Source organism: Balaenoptera acutorostrata, chromosome 3 (assembly GCF_949987535.1).
Source record: "Balaenoptera acutorostrata chromosome 3, mBalAcu1.1, whole genome shotgun sequence".
Taxonomy (NCBI): Eukaryota; Metazoa; Chordata; class Mammalia; order Artiodactyla; family Balaenopteridae; genus Balaenoptera; species Balaenoptera acutorostrata.
The window spans coordinates 12,643,421-12,668,076 of record NC_080066.1 but is presented as its reverse complement, the minus strand read 5'-3'; the positions used below and the strand labels follow the sequence as shown (position 1 = coordinate 12,668,076).

Sequence of the window (24,656 nt, the reverse complement as noted above, 5' to 3'; positions counted from 1 at the left end):
GTTTCTCCACAAAGCACACCCCAATATATATGCTTAAATATTAAAATGTTAATAAATTTTAGATAATTGATTAAACACATGAAACAGAAATCAGCACAAGTTTCTATCTGTTTATAATATTTCTAAGTGATATAGAATACTGATTAGCACATTTTTTTCAGAGGCCAATGCTTGGCTTAAAAAACAACCACCCTGAGTTAAAAAAGGCATGGCTAAGGGAGTATGACCAATTTCTGTCTCAAGAAAAGAATGAAAATCAAAAGTGGCTAACAAACTGATGTTTTAAATGTAAGTAACCAAACAAACATATGTTTGGAAAAGACAAGCATGGCTATGAATTTTATAAAGTGCCCAATGTACAGAGTTTTCTCAAAAATGACTTTAAAATGTTACCTAATACTGAATTTTCTTTTAGATTGAGTTGGATTTCTTCTTCGAGCTCTGAAATGACTTGAAGCAGTCTCTCATTTTCCACTTTGTACTCCAAATTTTCCTTTTCCAGAGCTGTTCTTAGAGGGCTGCCGTCTTTGATAAAAGAGTCCTAAAAGATGGAGAATTCCATATTTCTAAGCAGGGAGCCAAGGACTTAAATATGCAACACAAGACAATACAGATACAGAAGAGCTATCATATAATTTTCTGAATTCTATTACACACTTATAATATGAATAGTAAAAAGGAAGGAGACTAAATAGAGCTTGCTGGGAGAAAGGCTGCAGTACATTCTGTACAAAGACCACAGCACATGGGGACAGTTTATTGACAGGAATAATGCATATCATACTGTTTGTGTGCCCTCATCATTCAGGTCAATTCATTATGGAGGCAGCTGGGGCCCCTCCACCCACACTTCCCTCTGTGTGTGTCTGAAGTGCTGTCCGCCCGTAACCAGGCAGGCTGGGGAGACCGCGGATGGGCAGCAGCCGGGGGTGGGTGGAGGGGTGGGGGGGTGGGGGGAGGGCAGCAGCGCCGGGGGGGGGCGGGGCAAAGCGCACGGCCAAGGAGGGGGGCTTGTCGCCTTTGTGGCATTCCCCAGTGTCAGTGCTGCCAGTGTCATGAGGAGCACATCACATGTCAAAGTGGTGACGTTTTCAGGCTGGGAGCCGCATGGAGTCCATCAGGCACACGGATAGCCACACAGTTGGTTTTCTGCTTGGTGAAGGAGCCACCCAGAGGCAATTCATATTCTGAACATTAACGTGGCTTTGCATGCCTGTCACACTGGGACTGTGCAGGCGTTTAATGCTATTGAGGACTTCGGTTTAAATCTCTATGCAAACAGTGATTACCTTGTAAGAAGGTTTCAGGATAACTTACAACAAAAGACTTTAAAGTTATAGTTTTAGTAAAGCAAACTCATTTACATTTTTATTATGTGCGTCTTTTGTTTAAATCTTGCCATGTCCATTATGGGAGAAGCTTTTTCTTACGCAGTAGAAGCTTATTGGGACAGCTAGTCTTCTTTTCTTCTTCTTCTTCTTGTTTGTTTCAAAGCTTTTGAAAACATCTGAATATGCTTGCTTATGGCTGTCTAGATTTTATTGCCGCACTTTTTTTTTTGAATTAAGATGTAATGAATTGGAGAAGCTGGTGCAGAACTTTATACTTCATGATGATAAAATATTAAACTGATTATGCAATCTCAAAATATTAAAGAGTATGCTTGAAAGTCATTGTATTGCTACATGAAAAGAGAGAAGCGTCTACATGCCTTCCTTCAAAATTAATATAGACACTAGAAATACTTTTGAACTTCAAATTAATCTACAGATGAATTATAAGCTATTCTTTTTGTAGCAATGCCATGACTGCAAATACACAAGAATAAATTCTCCTCTCAAAAATAAAACCATTCCTCCCAATATAACTGGTGTCCTTTTGAAACTATACTTTTATTTAACTTTAGAGATATCTGAAAGTAAATTATTAAAAATGTTTTCCTCTGTGGTCATAACGGTTCAAAAGAAAAATAAGTGGGTACAATGTTTTATAGTACATGAATAAATCCTTGAAAAACAACAAGTGACTTACTAATGAAGTTAGTTATATCAGAGTTAATATTTAAAATAATGTTGTTAAATTTTGCACTAAGCCCAATTATGAATCTTCATGATTTTGAGTCACCATTCCATTTAAATTATTTAACCCCAATTCATTCTTAACTAACAAATCTAATAACTAATAGACAACACTGTTTTCTTAATAAAGAATCCCAGTCATTAATTTCTTGTCCCACATGGTTCAACTTGAGAACATCACAGAAAGTGTTTCTAGACTAAAAAAGCTTTCTTAAAGACAAACAACATTTGCCTTAATAGGCTTAAGCATACATTTCCTAACAGTGGCAGAAAATGAACATCCACTGTGGATTACGTGAGCACCCCTTATTATAAACTAAACGAGAACTATTTGAATTAATCAGATGAAGTGTAAATTTTACTAGGGGTAGCAGCTAACACCTAAGTGGATTTTCTAAAAATCCGGTAGAAAAGCAGGAAACAAGGAAACACCTCCAACTCGAGGGGTTTTTTCCTCCACAAATCCATCGACAGCCTCTGTTCCTGAGAGGTTAACCTTTAGCTCTGTCCCCACCATCTGTCAGCTGCAGGAACTGCAAGTAATTAACTATTCAGATTCTCACAGCAATGAGGACACTCATTAGCAAAATGAACAAAGGGATAGTTCTGGGCGGCTACGGTCATCTGTTACACTCTGAGTGGCAGGTTTTGTGGTGGTGTTCCTTCTACCATCTGCCCACACCACTAGCTTTGGCTCGCTTAAACCATGAGACTTCTTTAAAACAAACTGCGTTAACAAACCGAAGTTAAGAAGGATGGAGATCATTAAAAGGTGGTTAACTAGTTAAAGCTATTAAGAGCCACATTATAGCCTAAGACAGCCTGTGTGTGATCCATAGTCACTGTGGAAATTTAAATTTATAAAGTAACTTGCCAATTTAGAGTTTTTCTATCGTGTAGTGAAAGCTAGGACTTCAAGTGGTGGCTTACATGCTATTTCTCTTGTGAGCCAAGATGTGCAGTATCACTGTTCCCAGGTTTCAGAATCCCAAGCTGAGTCATGAAAGAATCGTTTCTGAAAACAGGTGTACTCCGGAGCCTTGCCACTCAAAATGTGGTCCAAGGACCAGGAGCCTCAGCATCACCTGGGAGCTTTTTGAAAATGCAGAATCTCCAGCCCCAGCCCAGAATCTGTATCTTAACAAGAGCTGCAGGTGACCCCCACACACAACAACACAGTAAAGGCTGAGGAGCACTGCTTGGAGCGCCGCAGGTGCCTTCCCAGCAGTCTCCCTCCTGCCATATTGGCGTCTCAGTCCTGCAGGCTCCACGTACAGTACTTGGACATCTCAATGTGATGCTGCGGGTAGAGTGGGCTTCTGCTGCATGCCCATGCTGCATGACAGTCACGGAGAAGAGCAGGTGCTTTCCCAGTGAGTGACAACCAGGAAAGCGGCACACTGGGGCAGTGCAGCCCTGCAGAGCTGCCACTCTTGAATGACAGCTCTGTTTCAGAACCGTCAGCAACAAACAGTTACGTTCACCTGTTGGTGGGGGTGAGGGGATGTGGGTGTGATAGTTGCATAGCTCATCCATGCTGGGGTAAGAAAGAAAAATGAAAAATCTTTTCAAAACAACTCCAATTGCAATGAAAGCACATATGCATGTGCCTGGGCACACAGACACACAGGCACACATACCTCGACAGGCTAGTTTCTTTAGCAATTCTCCAGTGGATTTATCAGCGTACTGCATGGCAACCTGATAACTACAGCAGTATGCCATTAAGTCATTGCAGGTTTTTACAGAACCTGAAAAGACACTCAGCCCTCGGATGTAGTTGGTCTGGGGTGGGGAGGGGTGGGAATTCAACATTAAGGGTGTTCTGACCTGGAGAGATGAGGCTTCTGGAACTTGAAGAGATTCCTTTTTCTGATTTCCATTTTGTCATAAATATAAGTTAAACTAGCTGTTTATTAAATCTTCACTTTCCTGTCATATTCTTAGATTTCATTCTACAACAGTCCTAGAGGGGGATTACGACTATTAACTATAGAGCGATTTATATAATTGGACTATGAGAAAGAACAAACTAGAGCGTTTCCTCACTGTTTATTCAGTTTGCTTATTTCAAGCTTTTTGCAAGTTTTTTCCAGTGCTGCATTGACATTTTCTAATTGTTTCTCCAAATTCGGTTTCCAAATCTAGTTTCAGATACTTGCTGTCGCCAGTTTTTTACACCACTAGAGGGAGCAGTCGTATTAGATGAAATTTCAAATTTAAAAGGTAAATCACCTAGAACTTGAGTGCCATGGAGCTCTAGGAAAGCTAGTTCTTAGAGGATCTTTAAAAAGAAATTTCAGACGTTTATTTTATATAACCCGTGGTCTGCTTTTGCAGTGTTCATGTCCGTCCTCCCAAATGTACACTAGCCCTGCTCTGCGTTCTCCTCAGTCAGCCTGGCGCTTTGCTGGGGTCCTAAGGAGCTGGGAAAAATGTATACACCCAGTTCATCAGAAGTCTTAACTTTCCTCAAATCTTAAGGTGTTTACAGAAATACTGATGTGGTGTCCTCGGGGACAAACTACAGCGAAACAACCAAGGTCTTCAGGATGCCACCCGAGCCAGAGAACGCCTTCTTATACAAAGCGGGGTGCTGCCTCCCACTTCCTGTGGTCCTCACCAAGCCCCGCCCATCCTCATCCTCTATACCCAGGCCGTCCAGACAGACCAGTTAACAGGCTGCGGACGCTCAGAGGTGTAAACACGCCAAGCAAGACCTCGTGTTTTACTGGAAGAAGCTCAATTACTGAATTGGGATGTTCTCAACAGTGCATTTCATGGAAATGTAAACCAGATGGTCATAAGGACTTGTGTATTTCCTCATAATGATAACTAGAATTTATACGCACGTCTTTCTTCAAAGAACTCACAGCATTTCACATCCACTACAACAGGTATCCTCCTCATAACTCTGTTGGCTAGGCAGGTATCACCTCCCATTTCACAAGTGGGAAACAAATGGATCAAAATTGCCTTGCTAACTGATGCTGGACATTGTTAGCCAAGGCAGGATTAAAAGCCAAAACTGTTAGTCTTTTTTTAGCCTTTTCTATTAAATTATTTTCTCCAAAAAATAAGAGTAAATATAGACCCAAGACAAGAAAAGTAAATGCAAAAACTGGATGTGCCTCTCCCTCCAAGGCAATCAGAACATGTAAAAAGAAATAATATTCAATTTTATTAGGTCTATGATAATAATACTTAATACCACATTGCTTAGAAGATGCTCTGGTTTTTTTAGAACATAGAGAATTCTAATAGATTAAACAAAGCATTCCTTCCCCAGTTCGTAAATAAAGTCCTTTAGAATGGTGCAAGTTCAATTCCTTATCTTTTCTAACTTTGGGGTTTTAAGTAAGAATGCTAGGGTGGGACTTAGATAAACCAAGGACTGCACTTAAAGGGCCCGGCAACCTGCAAGTATTTCTTCCTAGTGTTAACACTTTGATGTGTAACTTCTCAGGCTTTTTCCATACATATATATGCATGTGTCGATACTTATGTGTATCTATACACAGGTATTAATATACACTATATATTAATTATAACATACATTATAATGATATACCTATAGACCGTAATACCATAATTATAATGTATATGTAATATATATACATTATATAAAAGTGTATGTATGTGTATGTATATATATATATATATATATATATATATATCGCGCAACTTTAATTCTTATTCTATACAGAGGATAAAGCTCCTCCTCCTCATGCGGGCCTTTGGATTCATCTAGACCTCAGTTCTCATGCCACGTCAGCATTTACCAGCTGCGCCCGGGATGCAAGTCTGCCTCCTTATAGGTAAACTGAGCTGTGGTGTGAGGAGGTACCCCTGCCAGTTGACACTCCACAGGTTGTGATTCTCTGGCCTCCCTGCTTGCCTCTCCTACTCAAACAATCCACTTCTTGCTCTTAGAACCTAATACGAAAACCCCTCTATGGCTCTGGGCTGTGGTTGGGCAGTACAGCCGGCAGCTCAGAGCTGATCTGAGATGAAAATAAACTTGCCTCTAGGGTCCACACTTTCCAGATCCTTCACATTCACCTCCTTGACAGGCAGCTAAGCTCTCCTTTCTGCTTTATCTCGCTTCGCATTTTTTGTTCTCGTCAGTGCTTTGAGCAGTAAAGCAGCTCCTGGCTCCTACTGCAACGGGGAGAAGAGGGCGAAAACCCTCTGAGAATTTTCCTTCTTGACATTTCCACTTAAGGTCATCCTGTTCCAAGTTGGTTTCTTGGAAGCCTCTGACTTGAGATTGTTTTGTGTCTTTCAAATTATCTGGACTGCAAAAAAGGGTAGGACTCTTCCGAGTTAAAACAAAAATCTATTTACGTTCTCTTCTAGGGTGGGGAAATTTTTGTAGTGGGAGATAGGTTATTTTATTTCTATTACAAATAAAAATTGAGAACAATTATATTGCTCCTATTTATAATTATTATGGGTTTTCTACACTGTGGTGTCAAGCAGAAAAGGGTTGGACTGGCTTATGTTGTGGAGAGATACCCAAGATACATGCATTGTAATCCCTTTATTCCGACCCCAAGCTTTTAGACAGTTGTAATTTCATTTATATGTATTAAAATGAATTACTCTTTGCTGTGAAACTTACAACATTTTGAGATCCAAATTCTTCATATTGGTCCAGTTCTTCTCTTAATTCCTTAATGAGTTCTTCTTTCTCCTTCAGTTTTTTTAACAAAATATTCATTTTGACAGTCCTTGCATCATGCACAGATGTCTTCTCTTCTTCCACCTCAAAGAATTGCTGGGGGGAAAAAGCAGCATTAAAAGTCAGACACTATGCTAGCACCAGCAGAAACCGTTTCATGTTTTATTCAAGCTCCTGTCTTGTAAAGTTATTTTATTTTTGCAACTTGCACACAAGTTTTAGTAAATAACTACGTTTATATTGAACAATACACTAAAGTGTCATGGTATACAGCACAGTATTATTCTATGAGACAAAGCATGAGTCTGACTGCATCAGCCATGCCAGTAATAATAATAATAATAGTAAACCTTAATAGTAAATCCACATCATGATCGTGAATGTCCTACCTCAATCTTCCTCTAGAAAGGAAGCCAGCAAAAATTTTGACTGTGTAAGAAAGGAAATGTACTTCAGTGGTGCAACTAATTCCCTCAGTGGTTTGGAATGGAGATGTGAAAAAAAGAAGAACCATTTCTTGACAGCCTATTTTAAGCGTTGAGGTGCTAACCTATTGGCAGTCATTACTCTGAAGAATTGTATCACAAAACCAAAACAAGGAAAAATGCTTTAAAAATGATGCCGTTCTTTACTGCCAACATATAAAAATCTCATTTCCAACACAGACATGCAAAAGCATTTTGTCCATTTTGGATTCTTTTGGGAATTACAGAAGAATTATTTTATTTTTATCATTTATTTGTTACTAATACGTTTGGACACATGGACATACAGGAAATACAGTAAAACCTAACCATATCTGCTAATATATTATATTTCAAAGAGTTAGATTTACAAACTAAAATTGTTCTGTTATATGATGAACACCGGAAGACTGAGAAAAAGAATAATACATCGAGGTAGCATTAAGAGTCAAGCTAAGGACATAACACTGACACAGTCTACACCACACTAATGAAAAACATCAGTAAGTGAATATGCAGTAAAATTAAAAAGAGTGAAAATAGAACAATCCACATGACAATATTAGCTTTTTAACTGGGAGATTTTAAAGAACAGCACTGAGTATGTAGATCTATTCTTCACATCTACTCTGTTTATGTCTACAGTTCAAACGCTCTGCAGAGACTAAGACAGTTACCCCACTGGGGCTCTGAGTGTAAGTGATAGGGCAGCTCAAATCCAACAGGTCTGAACGGAGGTTCCCCATCTTCACTCTCCTCCTTTCTACCTCCCCCATTTAACAGCAGCCCAGGCCAGAAACCGATTTTCTGTCATTTTAAGGCCCCCCTCCCCCCTCACCTCACCAAATCCGTTCAACCCACCCCTAAATCACTCCCGAGCCCACCCTCCCCTTCCCTGTTCCCCCGCCTTCATGTTACCACCAAATCCGGGGTCCGCTTGCCCGCACGCAGCAAAGCCAATCTACTGACACCCGGTTGCGGTGCCGTGTGTTTATTGCAAGGCGCTGAGCCGGAAGTCCAGGACAGCTAATGCTCAAAAAACCCGAACTCCCTGATGGGTTTCAGCAAAATATTTTTAAAGGCCAGGTGAGGGAAGGGAGCCCAGGATGTGTGATCAGCTCGTGCACCATTCTCAGAGTGGCTGACGGTGAGGTAGCGGGGCGGTGTCACGGGGGTTAATATTATCAGTCCTTAGTCTCCAGGCGGCCTGGGGGCTGGGTGCTCATGGTCATCAAGTGGTTAACATCTTCCATTTGGTGGAGGTTTTAGCATCTGTGAAACAACTCAGGAAATGTGCATCAGATACTGTTACCTGGGTACTTCAGAGAGGAGCTATAGCAGGGGACCTGGGGGAGGGCTCTGTCCCCGGAAGGCCCCCTAGGGTCCTGCTCAGTTACAGTCAGATCCTTGTCTTCACCTGGACTATTGTACTAGCCCTTAACTCACCTCCCTGACTCTTCTTTTGTCCTCTCCAACCAATCTCCACCCTGTGGCCAAACCGATCTTTCTAAAATGCAACTCTTCCCGTCCCCACAGGCTAAAGTCCAAATCCCTTAGCACAATGGACAAAATAGCACCCCTGTTGCTCTGCTGCTGGCTTACCTGGCCCCTGACTCGTGCCAGCCTTCTGTCCCCTTCCCCCGCCAGGCTGGGCATTTAATCAGTGCTGATACTCAGCAGGCAATTTCTCAGAAGCACCGTGGGACCGCAGGTCTCCATGCACTTGGAATTTCTAGGCCACCTAATAAGCTGTTACTTGTCAATCTCCTGAATGGCATTAGAACAGGTTAGCCTGGGCCTGAAGACCAACTCTGTCACTTAGTAGCTTTGTGAGCTTGAACAAGTTTCTTAAATCCCGTGTCTCAGTTTTATCATCTGTAAAATGGGACAAACAGTAACACTACCTGAATTGTTGTGAGAATTAAATAAGATAATGCATGTAAACAATTTTGGACAGTGTTTACAGTGCCGTCAGCTCCCAGTATTATATCTTAGCGTTTATTATTGTTGTTACTGTTTGTCATCCAAACCCAGATGCCACCTGCTCTGGGAAGCCTTAGCATCCCTCCCCTGCCCACCTGCCTTCCACTGCTCTGTTCTTTCTATATCTTATAAACATTCTTCTTGGGTCCATTTGTTTATTACTTGTTTTTTGCTCACTAATCTTTATGTTCTGAATAGGATGGATTTATTTGTCCTCCTAAAAAATAGCAAAACAAAGATGCTTCGGACAAGCTGGCCGAGTCATCTCCTTTATAACACAGCACAAACCACCTCTGGGAGCTCATTTAAAATCCCACCAGGAACTGGGCTGAGCTGCTGCACACACATGGCATCGCTGGGGCCAACCTGCCTTTAGGATGCACTCGGCCCCTCTGGACTTCAGGGCAGCGGGGGCCACAGTTCGTTGGAAGAAAAGAAGTTTCACTTTTGACATTTCATAAAGTAATCGTAAGGCCCAAACACATTGGATTCATTTCTCTTCATCTCCTGGAATGTTTCTGATGTTTTACTAGTGTTTATTGAATGAGCTGGGCTCAAGAGGAGGTGAGCAGAAAACAGGGTTTTTTTTTCCCCACCCCTTCAAATCTGATATCCTGTCTCATGTTTCAGTCTCTTAGAAGAACTCTCGGGAAAGTGCCATGACTTTTTTTTTTTAACTCTTAGATAGCAACAACAACACAGAAAGAAAGAAAAAGAAAGAGAGAGAGAGAGGAAGAAAGAAAGAAAGGAAGGAAGAAAGGAAGGAAGGAAAGAAAGAGAGAAAGAAAGAAGAAAGAGGGAAAGAAGAGAGAGGAAGGGAGGAAGGAAGGAAAGAAAGAAGGAAGGAAGGGCCAAAAAAATTTAAAAACCCCAAAACTCAAACCCCCAAATTCCAATCCACCTGACTCTTACCCATCACAGCTCCTGAACCTTCCCAGTCCCAGCCTCCCTTACACTAGCAGCCTGCAGGGGAGGAGAGGGGTCGAGCCTGGCTTCCTTTTCTAGTATCCAGAGATCTGGTCAAACACCAGCCTAGACGTTGCTGTGAAGGTATTTTTCATGTGAGGTTAACATTTAAATGAATAGACTTTGAGTAAAGCGGATTATCCTCCACACTGTGGGTGGGCCTCATCCAGTCAGCTGAAGGCCTTCAGAGAAAGACTGAGATCCCCAGAGGAAGAGGGAAGAGGCAGATTCTTTTTTTTTTTTTTTTTAAAGAAATTCACGTTCATTTATTTATTTATTTATGTATGACTGTGTTGCGTCTTCATTTCTGTGCGAGGGCTTTCTCTAGTTGTGGCAAGTGGGGACCACTCTTCATCGCGGTGCGCAGGCCTCTCACCATCGCGGCCTCTCTTGTTGCAGAGCACAGGCTCCAGACGTGCAGGCTCAGTAATTGTGGCTCACGGGCCTAGTTGCTCCGTGGCATGTGGGATCTTCCCAGACCAGGGCTCGAACCCGTGTCCCCTGCATTGGCAGGCAGATTCTCAACCACTGCGCCACCAGGGAAGCCCGAGGCAGATTCTTAACCACTGCACCAACAGGGAAGCCCACCATTCAGAGACTTTTAAAAACAATTTTAGGGCTTCCCTGGCGGCAGAGTGGTTAAGAATCTGCCTGTCAATGCAGGGGACACGGGTTCAAGCCCTGGTTCAGGAAGATCCCACGTGCCGCGGAGCAACTAAGCCCGTGAGCCACAACTACTGAGCCTGCGCCCTAGAGCCCACGAGCCACAACTACTGAGCCCATGTGCCACAACTACTGAAGGCCGCACGCCTAGAGCCCGAGCTCCGCAACAAGAGAACCCACCACAATGAGAAGCCCGTGCACCACAACAAAGAGTAGCCCCCGCTGGCTGCAACTAGAGAAAAGCCCGCTCGCAGCATCAAAGATCCAACGCAGCTGAAAATAAATAAAATAAATAAAAACAATTTTACTATTTTACCATTTTAACAAACTCATTTTTTAACATGACAGCCTTGAAACGGATTTGGGTAATTCTGAATTGAATCTTCATCTACATTTGAGAAAGTAAAGAAGAGAACAAACCTGAAATGCTTTCCTCGAAACAAGCACTACTACTTGCTATCCATAAAAAGGTTGCAGTTCTGCAAAATGAGCTACGAGTTGTTTGCAAGATCTCTTCAAAGTTACCAAAAAAGACACGTGAGTATTTGATGGGGAAGACATCATGGGAGAATATTTGAAGTCAACTTATAACAATTTTCCATTCCAGTATTTGATGGCTTAGCCAGAGGGGAGAAGACATGAATATCAGGCTTTCCTCCAAATATCTGAGTGAAGACACTTGGAAGAGGAGTTAGTTCCATTTACCTTTCCTTCTGAACACCGATTATAGTCTCACCGAAAAGGAAGGCATTGAGATAAAAACTTAGATATTAAAATCTGCATTTTTCTGCAATCCATTTGAGTTTAGTCTTTTTTTTGTCTTTTTATAGAAATATAATCAATATGATGCTACACATGAAGCATTTTGCAGAGTGCCTGGGCCATAGTAAATATGTTGCTAAGTGATAACTGCTTTCATTGTCATTAATTATCTGCCTAGGGAAAAGGAGGAAGTTTCCCCAAGCACTGTTGTTACTCACAGATCTTTAACTAATGCCCTGTCACCAATGCCACCTAAGACAAAAGAACTGGAGCCCCAGACTATGTCAGATTCAAGGAGATCAGGTCTGTGCAGAACGATGGAGGTACAGCTTATGCAGGGCTCTCTCTACTTCTCTGTATCCTTTTCTCAGGGTAAACATCCCTCTCCATCCCCCTCTTCTCCTCCAAAGTCCCCCCAACAGTCAGTTCCCTAAGGCCCTCTGACTGGCCCAGATTTTACTCACAGAAGAAAGAATACCCACTAAGAAGGTAATGACTTCATCATTAGCCCCCAGTTAGTAAAGGAGAGGGAGGTGATTTGATTTGAGGAAATGAAATTCTGATGGTTCTATTTCAAGCACACTCTGGGCGTGCGGATGTGCCTAAGGCTTTTGAACAATAGGACGTATTCTCCTCTTACTCTGGCACCCTAAGAGAGCTCTTCTACACAAAGAGTCCTGCAAGAACACATCAGCATCCATTCTGTACATATTCATAGGACCTACGATGCACAGTTCTGGGCTAGTCACAAATTATTCTATGTATAAGAAAAGCCTCATCATCCAGTGTAGACAGAGAACAGAATAAAGCTGCCAAGTCTCTCTAAAATTCTCTTTAAAAGACCTGGGAGACCATCATCTAAAGAAGCATCTAAGTACATGCAGTACGTCAGACACAGGAAGTGAGCGTATTCCAAACTTGAAAGCAAAATTAAACTATGTTCCATGCCAAAGGGTCTGAACTGAGAATCACCTCCACCAGGCTGCCAACCTTCATCTGCACTTCACCTTGATGCCTCTGCAAAGACACATGTCTTAGTCTAATTCAGACTCTTCAGTTTTATAAAAGTCACAGGACTCTCTTCTCTGCCAGGAGCTACATGCATCACATGGGGTGTGAGGCTGGTTATAGGTTCTCCCAATGCATTAGTGCCAAAGAGCTGTGTCCCTACCCCAACTCTGCTCCCTCCTTAGGATACACATTTGATTCCCCACCTTGACAAGGCGAGGAAGCGCCCAGTCCTTCCCCATTCAGGAATGAGGGGCAGAGTCTAAACCACTTGGGCCTCTGTAAAGGGACTTGATTCATCTCGGCAACGCTTTTCTGGGAGCATTTAAGAAACCAATCTCAGGAGTTAGATTACTTCTGTGTCATCCATTATAGCCTGATTTTTCTTAATCTTCTCTGGTTCCCTGATCCCCATTTGGCTGTGTACACCTAACATCCATCTCAAGTCCCTCTGACTTTAACTCTTTTTTGACCTACTTTTCTGGTTCAGTTTTGGCCTTCCCCCATAAATATATATTCTATTTTTACTTTATTGCCCAATGCACCAAGACTGTAGGTTAATTAACATTTCTACAATCAGCCCATCTCAAAGGACTAATTAGTCTGACCCTCCTTCCATCCAGCTGCTCCAACAAGGAATGGATTCAATAAACTATTCCAAACAAAAAGCCGTTCTTATGTTTAATGATGAATTACAGGTAGGATTCCCTTCAAATTCAGTAGAAATGATCACTCTCTTGAGTACTATTTAATATTATTCTGCAACTTCTGTCTAGTGTAAAAAAGTGATATACATTTGAGAATTTAAGGCATATTATCATTTTCAGTTAGTAGATGTAAATATTTAGAAAATACAAATGGGACTTCCCTGGTGGCACAGTGGTTGACTCTGCAATCCCAATGCAGGGGGCTCGGGGTTCGATCCCTGGTCAAGGAACTGGATCCCACATGCATGCCGCGACTAAGGGTTCGCATGCTAAAACTAAGGAGCTGGTGAGCCACAACTAAGGAGCCCGCCGGCCCCAACTAAGACCCGGCGCAACCAAATAAATAAATAAATAAATAAATAAAATTTTTAAAAAAGAAAATACAAATAAATTAAGAACTGTTAAAATGAGATCTGATAATCCCACATTTGGAAATCTATCAACAAAGTGGTTGGAAACAGTAGTTATAAAAATGAGTGGTTTCACATCAAAAACATTATGCTGAAGTAAAAGAAGTCAGTTGAAAGAGCACATATTGTACAATCCCATTTATATGAAATAGTCAGAACAGGTAAATCCATAGAGACAGTAGTTTAGCAGTTGCCAGAGATTTGAAACAGGAGAGGAAAAGGGAGAGGGGAGAATAGGGAATGACTGCTCTTGGGTACAAGCTTCCTTCAGGGGTTGACAAAACTGTTTCAAAATTAGCTTAGGGTAGGAATTCCCTATCAGTCCAGTGGTTAGGACTCGACGCTTTCACTGCCGGGGCCCAGGTTTGATCCCTGGTCAGGGAACTAAGATCCCAGAAGCCATGCGGCCAAAAAAAAAAAAAAAATCAATTAGGGTGATGGCTGCACAACTCTGTAAATATACTATAAGCCATTGAACTGTACACTTTAAATGAGTGAATTTTATGCTGCGTAAATTATATCTCAATAAAGCTGCTAAAAATCAACAGTTTCCATGTATATCAAAATACTCAAAATATGACAAAAATTATCTCATCTTCTAAAAACATAAAATATTTAGGAATAATTTAGTTGTATGAAAAAGATATACAACCCACATAAGTAAAATTATAAAACTCTATTGAGATACATGAAATAAGACATAAGTGAATCAAGAAATATTCTTGGATAGGAAGACTGACTATTGTAAATGATACAAATTTCTTCCAAAATTCATGAATACATTTCCAAACAGTTCCATTTTAATAAAAATGCCAAGGGAAGCCATTTTGGAATGGAAGTAAACACAATTATTTTTAAATTTATCTGGAAAAATAAGAGAGCAAAGACATTTTCGAGAAAGAGAACTAATGAAAAAAGACCCAAACTTACCAGATATTAACATATTATAATGCTAAAACATTAAATACCAAAAAAGCAATGGAGAGCTATAACACTGCATAGATAATAATCTTATATAGCCACAAAATAGCAGACTTAACCTTGAGATAAACCTTATTGTTGGCGTATGATGAGTGTTAATTAAACAAGGAGGCCATCAGACTGAGGTGGCTCTAATACCTTAGCAGCCTACATAAGCAAACCCAAACCCGAACCTGTAAATGCCTCAAGGTTAAGAAATCAATACCTAAGGACAACCAGTCACAAACAGCCAATGAGGCTTTTCCATAGAAGGCAAACACTTAAGCTACAGCCAATAACCTCCTTGCTTTGCTTCTACCTTTTCTCTATAAAAGTTTTTCCCCTGACTCCTGTGTTGGAGTGCTCCTAACCACTTCTGATTTAGTGCTGCCTGACTCGAATCAATTTTCGCTCAAATAAACTTAAAAAAAAAAAATTTGTTTTTACTCATCCCTCCCCCCTTTTATTGAAATATAATTGACATACAATATTATATTAGTTTCAGGTGTACAACATAGTGGTTCAATATTTGTGTACATTACCAAATGATCACCACAGTAAGTCTAAGTTACCATCTGTCACCATACTAAATTGTTACAATTTTATTGACTATATTTCTTATTTTGTACATTACATCCCCATGACTTATTTATTTTTGTTCTAATAAACTCTTAAAAATGTAACATGCCTCAGATTATCATTTAACATGAGAGAAACATCATAAATCAATGAAAAAGGAAAAGATATTCAACAAATGATGCTGGGAAAATTGCTTATTAATTTGAAAGCTAGTGACAGTCTCCCAAACTTTTATTCCTCCAGTCTCTCTAAGGGATTTTTTTTTTTTTTTGGCTGTATTGGGTCTTCATTGCAGTGTGCGGGCTTCTCGTGGTGGCTTCTCTTGTTGTGGTGCTCAGGCTTCAGTAGTTGTGACTCGCAGGCTCTAGAGCACAGGCTCAGTAGTTGTGGTGCACAAGCTTAGTTGCTTCGTGGCATGTGGGACCTTCCCGGACCAGGACTCGAACCCGTGTCCCCTGCACTGGCAGATGGATTCTTAACCACTGCGCCACCAGGGAAGTCCTCTCTAAGGGTTTTACATGCTCCTAAATCCCTCTGTGTCTGAGGGACCTAGAGTACTGTGTTTTCTTATCTGAATCAGAGCTGATACATTTCCAAGACCAAACGAAGCTAAATAAAGTGTAATTTTTATCAAAACTTTTTCTTTTATCTGAAAATAAGGTACTATAATATCACACAAGAAATTGTTTTAATAGTTAAATAGATTTAAAACCTTGCTCCATTGCTGAAAAAGCACTTGTACCTGTATCCTGAACTGGTCTCCAGAGGGCAGCAGAGAGTCATTTACACTTAACCAAAAGTTACCTCTTAACCAAAAGTGTGTACTTTGGTTGTTTTTTCAACTCTTCTGTTCTTTCTTATGACTAAGCCTTAACAAACTGGGTGGCCAGGATTTGGAAGGCTGTCTGAGGTCATGGATCAAAGTGATGCCAACAAGCCAAAGCAAAGATTCAAAGAATCACTTTTATATCTTTAAAATAATTCTTTAATTAGATAAACCAATGAACCACAATTAATACACTGTTGGCTAAGCATATTTAACCAGCACATGTTTATGAAACACTGATGCATATAAAGCATTTAATCCTTTCAGGGCTTTCTATTCCTAGACATACAAAAAGCATATAGAAAGAGTGATAGTCACTTATTCTGTCATATTTTTTGAGCATTTGATACACACTAAAAGTTTATCAGTGACCCAGAAATTGTTGAAGACACAAAGGGTTATAAAAGCATGTTTCAAAAAAAAAAAAATCATGTTATTCTGACTTACTTTGTAAACAACAAAAATTCTGGATAGATAGGTGAAATGCTTCTATAAGCTGACAAAGTAAGGAATAGTTAGGCCAAAATTAAGTGAATGCAGACATCCAGAGACGTATGCAGGACACTGAAACTGGCCTGTACTCCAGGGCATTGCGAAACCAGGTAAATTTGAACTTTGGTTTTCACCTCTTAACAGGGCATAGAGAAAAGGCATCACATAGGTCTTCCTCAAAGTGGTGATTCTAAATAATAGGAGACTACCCCATTAAGGTTGAGACACCAAAGGGCCATCTCTTCAGCGTGAGAAGGAACTAGAAGTAACCACCTTGAACCCTGTACCTCCTCCCATCCCAGTAAAAGTGAAATTGCCTCCTGTCTGGAAACTTGGCTCAAAGTATAGAGGTGGAGAAAAGTTTCTTCTGAGTTTTATAGGCATGAGATGGCCCACATTCATACATCTGGGTGGTCTAAAATGCCTCAAGCTGAAAATTAGGTTAAAGCGGTCACAGACCCAGGAGTCTCGCAGAAGCAAACAGAAATCTTCTCTACAGAGACTCACCTCTATTCCAGGCCTCAAAGAGTTTCTGCAGAAATATGAGTTCACAGTCAAAAATCATGAAACCCGAAAGTAAAGGACATATCATGAGCAACAGCCAGTACTTATTAGACCCTCAAAGATGGAAGACATGGAAATTATGAAACATGGAATATCAATCAAGTACACTGAAATATATTTATAGGAATAACAGGACAAGTTATAGGCAAAGAGCCAGAGCCATTAAAAAATAACCAAACAAACCAAACATAGAACTCCTAGTCATAAAAACCATTATAAGTGATATTTTAAAACTCAATGAAAATGGATAAAATAGTAATAAAAATATGCAGTGGGGTTTAAAAATATAGGATTAAAAGATACGAGAGTAATGAGATATATATTAAGCCTTTATTCCAACAAATTTTTGAGTTTAAAGGAAATAAAGGCCCTAGACAAATATTTCACTATATCTGACTCGAAAGGAATACAAAACCCAAATATTCTCATAATCAGTAAGGAAATTGGGAGTTCAAAATATGTCAATCAATCAATCAACTCCTCTAGGCCCAGGTGGCTTCCCTGGTAGTTCTAAATATTTAAGGAAGAAAAAGTTCTAATTTTACACAAATGCTCCTAGGAAACAAAATGCGGATAACATTTCCCAGCTCATTTTGTGAAGCTACCATAATCCTGATTCCCAAACCCAAAAAGAATAGTATAAAAAAGGAAAAGTATAGCTCACCACGCTGATGTTCACAGGTTTAAAATATCCTAAGCAAAAGATTAACACACTAAGTTCAGGAACAAATTTTAAAAAGAAACAAACAAAAAAACACATCACGACCAAGTTGGGCTTATACAAAGAAAGTAAGGTTGATTTCACATTTTTAAAAATCAGCTAATTAATTTCACCACACTAATAGATTAAGGGGAAAAAAATCATATGGCCTCTCAATAGATGCATAAAACCCCACATTTTACAAAATTAAAATTCATTCATGATTTTTTCAAAAGTCTCTTTGCAAAAGAAATAGCCTGATAGTATCTACAGCAAGTATTATGTGTAATGTTGAAATACTGTATTCAGTATTAATATAAAATAAGGATGCTTGCTGTCATCACTTTTACTTAACAATTTGCTAGATGCCCCAACAGTGCAGCTGGCAGAGATGAATGAATGAATGAAGAAATGGTGTAAAATTGTAGGACAGCAAAATTTGCCATCCCCAAATGTGTCTCTTTGGCATGAGGATTAATTGGGCTGATTATTTTTAAGAAACAGAAAACTCAGAAAGTTTTTCTTGTTACCTCCCCCTTAGCTGCCTAAAGAATTTAGATAAAGGGCCTGTCTCCAGAATGGAGCTATCACCAGAGATACCTGTAAAGAATATGGACTAGGTATGCTGGGAGAAACTTGGCAGGGCCTATAGATCAGGGTCCACTCTGTCTCCCATTGTCTCTGCAGGACCCAGCAAACATTTGTTTACCAAACATTTGCTTTTCCATCTCTATTTCCTTCCTCCCCCTTGAGGTCCCAAACCATACCCCCAACACCCTCTTTTGTCTCTAGCTGAAGATGGTATTTAAGGTGAGGGTTTCAGCCATTTTGGCAAGTTACTCAGTTTTCCTGGGTCTCTCCCATGTGTACATGTTATTAAACTTTTGTTTTCTCTTGTTAATCTGTCTCATGTCAACTGAATTCTTAGAGCAGCCAGAAGAACCTAGAATGGTAGAAGAAAATATCTTCCTCCCTGACATAGATTTATTTTAAAATGTATATGGAAGAACAAAGAAAGAGCCATGAATATTCAAGCCATCCTGCAGAAAAGAAAATGAGACAACTTATCTTGCCAAACACCTACAATTAAGTACTGATGTAAGCAGATGGGGTAGGGGGTCCCGGGAGAAAAAGAACCAGGCGTGGCTTAAGCCATTTGGTGATCTAAGCCTGGCCACAATGCTTGCCCAGTAATTAAGGATCTAAAGGGAAGTGAGGGAAATGCAGGAACAAAGGAAGAGCAGTCAAGAAACAATAGTTCAGCGATAAAAGAGAGTCCTAGTTCCTCCTCAAGGGATGTACATAACAATCTGACACCTGTCTTCGAGTTCTGCAGGAACTAAGGCCCCCCACCCAGGTGGAGGACAGAATGATGATGTTGACCCTCTTGACTTCAATCAAATAAAGCCAGGACTCTGTCAACCTTTGCCCCAATTCTATGCTGAATTCTCCTCTGCCCAAGTCCCTTTATGAATATGCATGAACCCTTAGCTTAAACGTCCCCAATTTTGCTGTTTGGGGAGACACTGCTTTGCGAGAGATCAGCAGTGTTCCCCTTACTTGCTGCAAGTAATAAGTCCTTCCTTCTCCCAATCTTTGGCTTGGTTGTGTCTTTTGGCTCAACATCCACCAAGAGGCGAACCCAGTTTTGGGGTAACATTAATTTTAGTGGGATTTCCCACAAGGATAGATAATCTAATGAATGGAACGGAACAAAATACCCCAAATCTGACCTACACACATACATGGAGTTCTGACATGACACATTATCTTCTGTCATTAACTTGAGAACCTGGGGGATCATTATGGGGAAAAAAATTAATCCCTCCTTCACATCAATACTAAAAATCAATCCCAGTGGATTAAAGACCTGTATGTAAAAGACAATAATATAGAAATCTTAGAAGACTTTAAGATATAGCAGCATTTTTAAAACAAAACACAGAATGTGGAAACCATGAGGAAAAGATAGGAGTTTGACTACATTAGTGTAGAAAAAACTTTGGTTTATCAAAAAACAGTGTAAAAAGAGAGAACAGGGGACTTCCCTGGTGGCGCAGTGGTTAAGAATCCGCCTGCCAATGCAGGGGACACGGGTTGGATCCCTGGGCCGGGAAGATCCCACATGCCGCGGAGCAACTAAGCCCATGCACCACAGCTACTGAGCCCACACGCAGCAACTACTGAAGCCCGCGTGCTCTAGGGCCCGTGCTCCGCAACAAGAGAAGCCACAACTAGAGAAAGCCTGTGTGCAGCAACGAAGACCCAATGCAGCCAAAAATTAAAAAATTTTTAAAAGAGTGAACAAAAAACCAAGAGAAGACATGTGCAACACATAAAACAAACAAAAGATGAGTATCCAAAATATGTTTTTAAAAATACTCTTATTAACCAAAAAGAAAACAAATAACACAATAAACAATGAATTTGAACAGGCACGTCACAGAACATGAAAACTGAATGGCCGATACACATATTTTTAAAAGGGTTAACCATATTAATAATCAAGGGAAACACAAATCAGACACAATGAAATAGTTTCATGTCCATGAGATCAACAAACATTTAAACATCTGACAATATCAAGTCTCGATGAAGAAGAGTAACAAATATTTTCATATTATGATCAGTTTGGAAGGCTCTTGGCCTTAGATAATAAATATGAAAATCCACATACTCTCTATTCCACTCTTACAAACATACTTTAAAAGCACTCTCGCACATGTGTACCTGAGACAGTACAAGAATGTGCAGAACAGAACTGTAAGAGCAAATGGCAATTTCATATGCCTCAACATAATAAAACTTGATAAGGATTACAGATATCTTAAGGGCACTTTACTATATCTGAAATCTGTGGTCAGTGGACAGAAAACTATAAGCCTAAACACTAACACAGGATGATAAAGGGCCAGAAAAAGACAGCAACACCAAGGAGTGTCATGAATTTGTATAAGAGCTTATTTGTTTCACAAACATTTAGACTGCACTTATCATGTGCCCAACACTATTGTAAGTGCTTCACAAGAATCAGTTCATTTCATCCTCAAAACAGGCCTATGAGCTGGGTACTAATATGATCCTCATCGGACAGATGAAGAAACTGAGGCAGAGAGGGTGAGTATTTTGCCCAAGGTCACATGCAATTAAGTGGCAGAGCCAGGATTCGAACGCAAGTAGTTTGACTCCCAAGTCCTTGTATTAAAACATACACTATGCTAACTCCTAATCATGATGCTATATTGTGCTGGCAGAACCACTAGGGAAGTAATTTATCCAACAAATGCAATTAAATCGCTTACTGATGTGAGCGTAAGGATACTGTTCCAGCTATCTAATAACACAGCTCCCCAAACTTAGTGGCATAAAACAACTATTTATCATGCTCACTCACTAAGGAATTAGGACAGGAACAGCAGGATGGCATGCTCTTGCCCCATAATGCCAGGACTCCAGATGGCAAGACTAAATGCCTGGGGGCTGGATGACTTGAAGGCTGGGCTCAGTTGGGCCAATGGCCCCAGTACCCACATGCAGACTCTCCAAATGGCTTGGGCTCCTAACAGCATGGCAGCTGGATTCGGAGGGCAAGAATCCAGAGAGCAAACATCCCAAGAGCATAGGATGTAGTTGCAAGGCTTCATTTGTCCCTGCCTTCGAAGTCATGCAGCGTCACATTCTGTCTTTATGACCAAGTCACGGAGGCCCCTCAGATCCAGGGACGGGGAATTAGGCTCCACCTCTGGGTGGGGGAGAAGCAAGGTAACCTTGCGGAAGAGCAGGTGAGTGGGAGACAGTGTCAGGGTCACCTTTGGAAACACAACTTGGCCCAGAGTCACAGAGACTGTTGACAGGGCAATAGGTTCTGGGATGTTTTTAGTCACAGGTAACTGAACAGGCAATTAACAGTGGCTTAAATTCTAAGGGGGTTTTTGTCTCGTGACATAAAAGGGCCAGAGGCAGAGCAAGTCCAGAGTTAGTTAGTTGCTTGGTGATGTCATCAAGGACCCCAGTGCTTTCTGTTTTTCTAGTCTGCTACCCTTAGCACATCCTAAGTATCCCACTCCTTGCTTTTAGGTTGGTTGCAGCAATTCCAAGCATCAGGAGACATAATAATGTCAAACAAAGAAAAAGAGGGGTATATTTTCCCTTGAGTCTCTTTTAATTAAAAAAAAAAAAAAAAAAAAAAAGAATAGGGACTTCTCCGGCGGTCCAGTGATTAAGACTCCGAGCTTCCACTGCAGGGGGCAGGGGTTCGATCCCTGGTGGGGGAAGTAAGATCCCACATGCTGCAAGGCACAGCCAAAAAAAAAAAAAAAAAAAAAGAAGAAGAATAACCTCCTTTCTAAACCTCACAGTTAACTTACCTTCAGGTCACACTGGACCTGACCTGGCCCTTGTTCATGCCATAGCTGGGAAAGAAGCTGAGAAAGGATCTAGCATTTTGGCTTCATAGTAAGAAGTGCTTCTGCTAATAAAAAAAAAGGAAGGGGAAGAATGACAGTGGAGCCACCAGTATCTGCCACAAGTTCAGGCAACCTCCATTCATTTAGCAATTATTAGCTGATTGCTAATTGTGTACCAGGCACAGCACTAAGAGGCAGGGCATGGCGGTGCGTAAGCCAAGCATCACTACCCTATAAGGCTTACAGTCCAGCACAAAACAGAGACACGTAACAAGCAATCACATAATTCAATCAAAGGTGTTCAGTACTATGAAAAAGAGGTATGCAATCAAAGCACGATTTGCTGTAAATAAAGCAATATTTCTTTATGGAAATATACTGCAATGAAAGACAAGATTATAGTTATAAATACTAAAAGAATCACAAGGTCCTCGCTAAGATGAAAAAATAATCATTGGAAATGATGAAGAGAAGGAAGCATGGTGTCTGGCAGATAGAGCGCGTCCCCATCATTAGAAAAGTTACTCCATTGAGGATCTGAGACCGTTCCCTGGGATTTACTGCAGACCTGATGAAGCTTCTCTTGAGACTCCCTGACCTCCTCCTATCGAACTGCATGCTCACCAAACAAACTCTGGAATACTGCATCGCTTGCCCAGGTGGACGAGATACCAGACTGGAATTTTTCAGTTTCTGAAAAGTTCTATCTGTCACTATAAAGTGTTATTTTGGTCAGTTTAAAGTAAGCATGAACAGTCTTAGACCTTCAAAGCTAAAAACGCTGACTGGGAACCCACGGTGAGCCCCACCCTGGGCACTCACAAGATATCAAGCCGGTTTCACTCACGATGGCACTCAAAACTCACCTGGTACATTCCTTTGATAGTAGCTATGGCATCGGCCAGCTGCTGATTGTAGCATTTTCTTAAGGTATCCTCATTCTGCAAATGAAAAATAAATACAACAAGCACCACAATGTATTTCCAAATGCAACTCTCACACCTACAAGGGAGGGGCTCAGTATAAAATCATCATTCAAATCATATGCTCTCTCAAAAACTTCACTTTATAATCATTTCCCCTATGCTTACAGCTAATACAACACATTCCATTTTCACTTACAGTGAACCGAAAGCAATAGAGAGCTCATATGGATAAAATAAATACAGATGATGTGAACATTTTCTCTCATCTTCCATATCATAGTCTTTTTAATGTCTTAGAACTGCTTATAAAATAGTGAAATCGGGGGATGGGATAAGTTGGGAGACTGGGATTGACATATATACACTACTATGTATAAAACAGATAACTAATGAGAACCTAATGTATAGCACAGGGAACTCTACTCAGTGCTCTGTGGTGACCTAAATGGGAAGGAAATCTTTAAAAGAGTGGATATATGTATACGTATAACTGATTCACTTTGTTGCACAGCAGGAACTAATACAACATTATAAAGCAACTATACTCCAATAAAAATTAATTAAAAAATAAAATAAAATAGTGAAATCTATTTGGAGTTCACATTCTCTTCCGGTCCTGGTATTTTTGGATGAATTATGCTCATGGAAAGAAATCTAGAGCCACTAATCCACAAACTAGAGTCATTTTCTGATTAATCAAATTATTTGATCCTATCTGTTATGGATAACAATGAAAGATAGTACATGAAAAAAATACTCTTGTATGGAATCTAAAAAAAAAAAAGAGTTCTGAAGAACCTAAGGGCAGAACAGGAATAAAGATGCAGACGTAGAGAATGGACTTGAGGACACGGGGAGGGGGAAGGCTAAGCTGGGACGAAGGGAGAGAGTGGCATGGACATATATACACTACCAAACGTAAAATAGATAGCTAGTGGGAAGCAGCTGCATAGCACAGGGAGATCAGCTCGGCGCTTTGTGACCACCTAGAGGGGTGGGATAGAGAGAGTGGGAAGGAGACACAAGACGGAGGAGGTATGGAGATATATGTATACGCATAGCTGATTCACTGTTATACAGCAGCAACTAACACAACAATGTAAAGCAATTATACTCCAATAAAGATGTTAAAAAAATACTCTTGATTCTGATATCAATTTTGATTCTAGCATGGAGTGTAAACCACCAATGGGCCTTAGAGTCAGACAGAATTGGATTTCAATGTCACTGTGCCACTTACTATCTGTCTGACTTTAAGCAAGTGACTTAACCTTGGTGGCTCAGTTTCCTTATCTGCAGAGCAGGGATAACAGGATTTCCACTTAGGGATTGTTGAGGGACTTAAAGAGGAAATGCATTAAAAGGTACTTTGAATGGTGGGGTCAACAACACGTGGGTGTTTTGTTTTATAGCAGAAAAATAACACTGATGCCTGTTCTTAATGACAGATAAATATGCTAACCTGATCAAAGATTTTA

At 40.5% G+C, this 24,656-nt stretch overlaps 1 protein-coding gene across 1 annotated transcript in view; it reads right to left on the bottom strand.

Moving 5' to 3' along the window:
* C3H10orf67 (chromosome 3 C10orf67 homolog) overlaps positions 1 to 24,656 on the bottom strand; it is a 110,306-nt gene that overhangs the window by 61,401 nt on the left and 24,249 nt on the right. Inside the window, 3 exon segments of the mRNA XM_057541956.1 lie at positions 394 to 541; positions 6,703 to 6,858; positions 23,119 to 23,193. Coding sequence (XP_057397939.1) covers positions 394 to 541; positions 6,703 to 6,858; positions 23,119 to 23,193 — 379 coding nt within the window.